General features: G+C 40.9%; 1 protein-coding gene across 1 annotated transcript in view; it reads right to left on the reverse strand.

Moving 5' to 3' along the window:
- The window catches only part of HDAC8 (histone deacetylase 8), an 8,581-nt gene extending 6,466 nt beyond the window's left edge, over nucleotides 1-2,115 (reverse strand). The window contains exons 1-2 of the mRNA XM_006764333.2: nucleotides 1,670-2,115; nucleotides 1,098-1,150 (exon numbers count right to left, since the gene is read on the reverse strand). Coding sequence (XP_006764396.1) covers nucleotides 1,098-1,150; nucleotides 1,670-1,894 — 278 coding nt within the window. The 5' untranslated portion in view covers nucleotides 1,895-2,115. The remainder of the gene's footprint in view (nucleotides 1-1,097; nucleotides 1,151-1,669) is intronic.
- Between the last annotated feature and the right edge of the window lie 5,898 nt (nucleotides 2,116-8,013).

The raw sequence follows: 8,013 nt of genomic DNA on the forward strand, positions 1-8,013 counted from the left end.
AAAATGACAGTGAGTTCACTTTTTTTTTTTTTAAATGCACTTAGCTCTGTGTCTGGTCAAAGGAGTTTTCTTTGGTTTTGACTTGTCTCCAGGCTCACTAATTAAAGTTTGGTGGCGGTTATGGTGTGCCTAAAAGTCTTAAGTTGAACCTGTACCCTCAGATCTGGCTCAGGGGGAAAAAACAAATCAGAACACCTCCTAGCTGAACACCTATTTTTTAGTACCCAAATGACTTTTTTTTTTTTAAATGCACTTAGCTCTGTGTCTGGTCACAGGAGTTTTCTTTGGTTTTGACTTGTCTCCAGGCTCACTAATTAAAGTTTGGTGGCGGTTATGGTGTGCCTAAAAGTCTTAAGTTGAACCTGTACCCTCAGATCTGGCTCAGGGGGAAAAAACAAATCAGAACACCTCCTAGCTGAACACCTATTTTTTAGTACCCAAATGTATTCACCTCAAAATTTCCACAAAGCACCTATCCTTATGAGACTTTCTTTTTATTTTTTATTGAATTTACTGGGGTGACATTGGTTAATAAAATTGTATAGGTTTTGCCCGGCTGGCGTGGCTCAGTGGTTGAGCGTGGAGCTATGAACCAGGAGGTCATGGTTCGATTCCCAGTCAGGGCACATGCCTGGGTTGCAGGCTTGATCCCCAGTGTGGGGTGTGCAGGAGGCAGCCAATCAATGATTCTCTCTCACTGATATTTCTATCTCTCCTTTTTCCTTCCTCTCTGAAATCAATAAAAAAATAATAATAAAAGCTCTACTTCTTTCAGAGCAAACTTTAAAAAAATTATATAGGTTTCAGGTATAAAATTCTACAACACATCATGTGTATATTATATTGTGTGTTCACCAGAATTCTTTCCCTCTCAGCAGTCAAGTCCTATTTGAAATGGATCATAAGTGCTTCATGCATTTTTTTCAAGTTTTCTTAATTCTTAAAGAGCTTTTACAGGCAAATTATATACCGTCTGAATCACAAAAAAAAAACTTTAAAAGAAGCACCACTCTCTCCCTAATTAGTCCCACTGTGAAGCAGGATTTTAAGGCCAGGACCACCTGGGTTCAGGGCTTTGTTCATGAAAGATAACTTACCTCATTTGTTTATGCAGTGCATATGCTTCAATCAAAGAATGTACCATACTGGCCTAAAAACATCAGCAAAAAGAAAACAGCAGAAAACAGTCCCTTAATGTTTAATTCCGAGAAATTGCGTGGACTTCATGACCCTGAACAAAGGAACGAACTTTTAGCCCCACTCTTTTCGCTTTACTTAACAGTTACAAAGCACTGCAGACAATATAGATACCAATCGCTAAGGAGAAAGCTACGGGGCCTGAGGGAGCTGATGGACCACTTTTGTCCTGCAGCTTCTCCACCACTTCAGGGACCCCTTGCAGTAGAGACACCACCCATCAGTGTCAGACCCTCCTCCGGCCCTCCCACCCCCATATGTGTCCATTGGGCGCTCGACTGATAAACACAGCACCCTCGGAAACTGTAAGGGAACACTTCCTCCATCGCCTCTTACAACTGCCCAAATTACTGCTGAAGATTTTCCCCAGCCCAGTATTTTCTTCGCTTCCTAATACCTCCCGTCCACCCCTCCAACCCCAACCCCACCCCCACCGCAAAAGCCCACGGACTTTCATCCCAAGTTCTCTTACCCTTTTGGGGACTTTGGCCAGGGAGTCGCACATGCTGACATACTCGGGACTGTAGATGTAAACTGGGGGTAGGGAATGCCCACTGTCCGCAGGCTCCTCTGGCTCCTCCATCTTCCACTTCCAGCCGTTATGGGGCCACCATCCGGATCCGGCTTTTTTTGGACTCAGCCCAGGCTCCGGTTCCTGCTCCTCTGATCGGCTGCAGCGGTGCTCCCTAGTTAACATTCCCTCCTATTCTCCAGATCGCCAGTCACTTCCTCGCTCTCCATCCAATTGAAGGAATGCATGGGCCTTCCCAGGCCAGAACCTCTTCATTTAGTGACCACAGTTCAAAAAAGGTTGGCAGGTTGGCAGATATAAAGCCCAGATAACTGTCAATTAGGATCGATGTTTTATGGTACAAATAAGCACGGTCAAAACTAACCATCCTTGTTGCCCTACGGGGCCATTTGAGATGAGGTCAGACGAGCTTCAGAGCATGCTGGGAGATGTAGTTTAGAGGAATTTGAGGAGCGGAAGAACCGGGTTAATTACTAAAATAGCCGCGAATTTGAGTTTTAGCGCAAAAAAAAAAAAAAAAAGCCTCAACTCTTTACGAATTGTTTCGATCTAAAAACACACCCATATAATTAAAGACAGACACAATGTGGCCACCAAGAGTACCGCCCAGCTACCAGAGTGACTTTTTTTTGGTGGAGGACCAATTAATGCTACAAAGGGTTTGAAAAGTTTACACAATAACTTCTGTGCCTCTGTGCCTCATTGCTTTTCATCACCTATCCATGTTTTTAAGAGTTAACAATCTCATATGTATAGATACAAGTGATCAATTTTTAAAAGAGTTAACACTCTCAAATTGACTCTGGCAAAGCTGATGGCACTTTCCCAAGAGGCTGCCTGGTACTCTGGAAATTGCTTGGTAGACTCCAAACAATGATGTCAAATTACTCCTTAAAAACTCGAGTGTACCAAAGGTGTAAGCAGATACTTTCTGTAATGTTTGGAGATTGCTGATTTAACTCCCCTTGCTTTTGCAGCTGTTGAATAGTTAGGGAAACTGTTTAGGTTTCATGTGAGGGTCCACATTAAATAATACTCTGAAGCAGTTTTAGAATTATTACCAGTATTTCCAAGTTCCTAGAGGACCCTATGCACTAATACAAGCTGGTCAATGCTGAAGCCTGAACTGACTTACTAACACGCCTAAGACAACCCAATATCCATACCTTCTTCAAAAATCTACCTTGCTTTTTAATCTCTAAATAGTTATTGAGCATTGCAATATGCACTTGTATATATTATCTCATTTTGTCCTTACAACAGTCCTATGAAGGAGGTTGTAATACGCCCTTTTACTTAGAAAAGCAGGAATTCAAAACCAGGTCTGCCTGACATTGAAGCCTTTACTGTATAAACTTGATTCCTCCAAGGATGACTGTGTTAAATCTGAATTTGTTTATTCGTCCATTTAGTATCCCCACAATACTTCGTATTCTGCAAATGTTTCTTTTTCCTGTGATGTGTTCTTTAACTAGAATGTAAGCCCTCCAGCTTCTTTTATACTTTCCCATAGCAACTAGTTCAAAGCTCTGCACAAATTCAGTCAAATACATTTGCAAAATTCAGTCAAATATATTAAAATATATATATTAGCTGACATCAACTAAGTATGGTACAGCTAAGAATTCAATTTGATCTGTTCTCAGTAAATTTGCATGCTCATAGTGATGAGACAAATACACACAAAAACATATGTAACGCAGAGTCAGATAATGAATATAGGATGCTTAGATTACTTAATAAATAAGCATCAAGTATTTGATAACTGGTACTTAAATGGCAACTGGGATTCTTATTCAGTGTCATTAGAGGGGGGTCTTAGCAGATGGACAAGATTTACTTGAAGATGGGAACCAGGGGAGGGCATGCAGACTAGCATCACCAACATAAGTGAAAATACAACGGAGAATAATAGTGTATCTAGTGTAGTTTAGATGAAAGGTCTGGATAACGAAGGGTTTTGAATGCCAGGCTAAACAGACTTCTCATCCTGTGAAAAATGGGAAGATATTAAAACAGAAATCTTTTAAAAAAAAGATTTCTACAGCCGTAGTGTGTAGGAAAGATGAGCTATTGAAAGACTAGAGGCAGGGAGAGTGTCACAATGGTCCAGACAATAAGTAATGATGATTTAAACTAGGGTAGGGGCAATGGGAGCAGAGAGGGAGAAACAATGCACAGGGTAGGTTCAATAGGTCCTCCTTACTACTTGGATATTGATGAGAGAGAGATGGAAAAGAGTCAGTGAAAACTCTTAAATTTAAAGTCTTGGTGAAGAGTCTAGTAGTATCAATATAACGCAGAAGAGAACACGGAGGGATAACTCATAGGGTAAAGCAGAATGAACATGAGTTAGATTTTAAAAATGTTAAAAGTGTTGAATTTCATAAATCAACAAGTTAAGCAGGTGTTGAACCCCTTTTTCCCTAAATAAGAAAGAGACAGCTAAAGTCATGAGTGGTTGAGATTGTCAAGAGAACTATCTGAGAAGTTAAGAGAACTACACTGGAATGTCAGTTACATCTTACTTAACATTTTCAAACCAAATTCCTGATTTCCCCATCCAAGTCTTTCCCATCCTTTCCCCATCCTTCACAGCTCAGTAACAAGACCAACAGCTATCAAGTTGCCTAAGCCAGAAACCTGGGAGTTATTTGTATTCGCTCTTTGCTTCACTCTCAAGTCTAATCCATCAACAATTTACATTGGTTCCACCTCCAAGACATGTCTTAAATACTGTACATCTGTGGGAAACTGATATAGTGTTAAGCCTCGGACTGACCTGTTGGCAAAGTCACAAACAAGTCCCAGCTTAGAGGGCACAGTCCTCTTAGCATAATTAGGCTTGACCTTATAACACTCCCTAGATCTTATCTGGGAAGCTAATGGGCTGAGGAAGTGCAGGAAGTATAACCATGGTGTAAACAAGTGAAATTCACAAGAACAGTGTAACTTTGGTAACCACTACCTTGTTTACCGCTCACTATAAAAAGCTTGGTGAGGCCTGAGCACAGTGGAAGTCCTTCCCCTTGAGTTGGACTTGCCGCCTGGTCCCCCAATATTCCCAAATTATCTCCTGTCTTTTCTTTTTCATTTGTTGTGCGGCTCCTCTTCCAGACCCGAACCCTGAACCACGCAGGACGACGTGGAGGGAAACACTTATGACATACATCCACTTCCCTTCATCCACACTGCTGCTATCTGAGCCCTGGAACTCTAATCTCTCATCTGGACCTTCAGCAATATCTGACTAGTTTCTATTCCACTCCTGCTGACTTTCAATTCATTCTTTTTAGCAGCCATCAGAGTGAGCTTAAAAAACAAACAAACAAAAAACTCAATCAGGTGTCACTTTTTAAAACCTGCCCCACACCATGGTGAGAAACTTTGAGCTAGGAAGATAATGTAATTTTTGAGAATGACTGTTTGCGGGGGTTAGGAGGAGGAAAGATGCCAGAAAGGAGACAAAAAAGGAATAGTTAGGTGATAACTAGCATAGTAAAGTTTCATATAAATCAAGGGATGACAGGGTTATAAGGAAAAGGTAATAACAATGTCATATATTGAAAAAGAGTCAAAGAATCCTTTTGTCATTGGGAGCTCACTGGTGCTCTATGGAACAAAAAAAGAGAGAGAGAGAGAGAGGTAGAGAGAAAGCCAGATTGCAGAGGGTTCAAGAGTGAGGACAACATTGTCAAGTGTAGTTGCCTTTGAAGAAATTGTGGAAAAAAAGTAGTATATCAGCCTGGGGGGATGTCAGAGCCCAGGAATGTTTTTTTTAGGACAAGGGAGAAATGCATCTGTTTATAGACAGAGGGGAACAAGCCCCTTGGGCTTTAAGAATTGACTGATGGGAGTTCCAACTTCTAGGAATATATCCTAAGAAATCAGAAACACTGATCAGAAACCATATATGCACCCCTCTATTGATAGCAGCACAATTTACAATAGCTAAGATTTGGAATTAGCCTATGTGCCCATCAGCAGATGAGTGGATTAAAAAACTGGTACATCTGCTCAATGGGTTACTATGCTGCTGTAAAAAAGAAGGAACTCTTACCATTCGCAGCAGCATGGTTGGAACTGGAGAACATTATGCTAAGCGAAATAAGCCAGTCAGAGAAAATAATTATCACATGATCTCACTCATTTGTGGAATATAATGAACAACATTAAACTGATGAACAAAAATAGAGCCAGAGTCATAGAAGCATCGGACAGACTGTCCAACCTAAGAGGGAAGGCAGGGGAAGGGGAGGTAAGAGATCAGCCAAAGGACTTGTATGCATGCATATGAGCATAACCAATGGACACAGGCTAGTCGGGTGAGCATATGTACTGGGTGCTGGGAGTGGCTGGGGAGAGGGCAATGGAGGAAAAATGAGATTTATGTAATTCTTTAAACAATAAATAATTGAAAGATGAGATCATGACAGGTGGGCGCTATAAGGAGGAAATGGGACTTGTCCTCAACCTTACTAGATAGGCAGTGGAAGGGAGAGGGTAAGGTTGACCAACTGACACCCAAAAATCTAGTCTAATCAGATGACATGAAAAAATATTGTTTTATGTGTTCTTTCAGATGTAACTGAACACTTCAATGTGGGAACTTTGCTTTTAAACTGGAAACAGTATCCTCAGTTGGCAAGAGGATTCAACTATGGTGAAAGATAAACTGTTGCAGGAGGCTTTGTAATTGGCAGCATATTCCTGCAGCAAATCTCACAGGGAGGCTGGAGCCTTGTTTCTGACTAAGACAGAACACAAACCTTGCCATAAGTCCCTAACCTCAGTTTTCCACACGCTTGATAACCATACGGTCCTTACGTTGGGAAGAAAACCTTTTCCAAAACAATGGATTTGCAGCCAGAGTACTTGAGTTCAGAAGAAGTAGCTTGAATCGTGGCTCCAAAGTTTTCCTGTGTGTGGTGCCACTGAGCAAGTTGCTTGACTGACTTACCTTGGGCATTATTACTAAAGGTAGTTTTTGAACTAGCAGGTCGGGTTAGGCTGTGTCACTTTCATTGATTTCTCCTGCCTTGCTGGCAGAAGCAGGAAAGCAAATATATTATAAAGGTACCTACTCCTTTGGCCATCTTCTTTTGTGCATTTCACAGTCTGCCTATTGATACGTCAACTGTACTTAACAGACGGGCCCTCATTTTCACACCATTTTCTAATGTCTTTTCTTTGGGGAATGTCTCAACAAATCTGAACTCTAGAATCACACTGCTTGGGCTCAAATCCCAGCTCTACCACGTACTAGTTGTTTGATCTGGAACAATTTGCTTAAAAGCTAAGTGCTTCAGTCCTTGCCAAATGCCCATATAACAATGTTTGGCATTATGCCAAATATTCCTTAATTTTTGGGAAAGTATCCCCCCATTGTTGTTCTCATCCCCATACCTTTACTGCATGAGTATTGCTAGTGGTTTGAGAATAGGTCCTTGGCTTTTAGGTTTACCCTTAAATCAGACTTCTTCTTAAGTGGTCTGCTTCAGGTGACCATATCATCCAAACTGGGACACTTTTGAGAGTGACAGAGGGTGGTATTCATAATTATGCCAGGGAAACAGGCATAGATGGGGACTGTTCTGGGCAAACCAAGACCTAAGGTTAACCAAGTTTACTAGAAAGTGAAGATTATATGTGGAAAACACTGTTATCTTCACAGCATTAGTAAAGATACTAGGTATTTGGCAAGTGCAGAAATGGATGGTAGAGGTTTTGTGAGCTGTGGCTAAGAACAACTATTGCCCTGCCAGCTGCATAAAATTCCCCAAATGTAGTAAAACCTAACTAACCAGGATGGGACTATAGCGACTGTTCATCTTTACTGGGTGAACCCTCTTCTTTTACACAAAAAGCTAATGAGTAATACAAACAAGAATCTGTTGAATATTTATAATACTTAAGGAGAACAAATTGTCCTTAGTCCTTCCAGTAGCACAGAAGTACCATTTACACACAACTGTTAATACTGAGTAAAAATCAGTCTTATTCATTCATTAGAACAGGTTCCCTAAAAACATCAATAAACCCAATTGAATTTAGTGAGCCTAGTTTGAGCGGGTATGTATTTTAATTGTAAAACTGCATTTCTTTACATAAATTATCCTATCTAATAATAGAGAAACATGGTAATTAACCATAACTTCACTACCCTTCCCATTGGCTAATCAGTGAGATTTGCAAATTAACTGCCAACCAAGATGGCGGCTGGCAGCCAGGCAGCTGAAGCAAACAGGAGGCTTGCTTGCTCCAGTGAAGGAGGAAGCCAAGGT

Source organism: Myotis davidii, unplaced genomic scaffold (genome assembly GCF_000327345.1).
Source record: "Myotis davidii unplaced genomic scaffold, ASM32734v1 scaffold481, whole genome shotgun sequence".
Lineage (NCBI taxonomy): Eukaryota > Metazoa > Chordata > Mammalia > Chiroptera > Vespertilionidae > Myotis > Myotis davidii.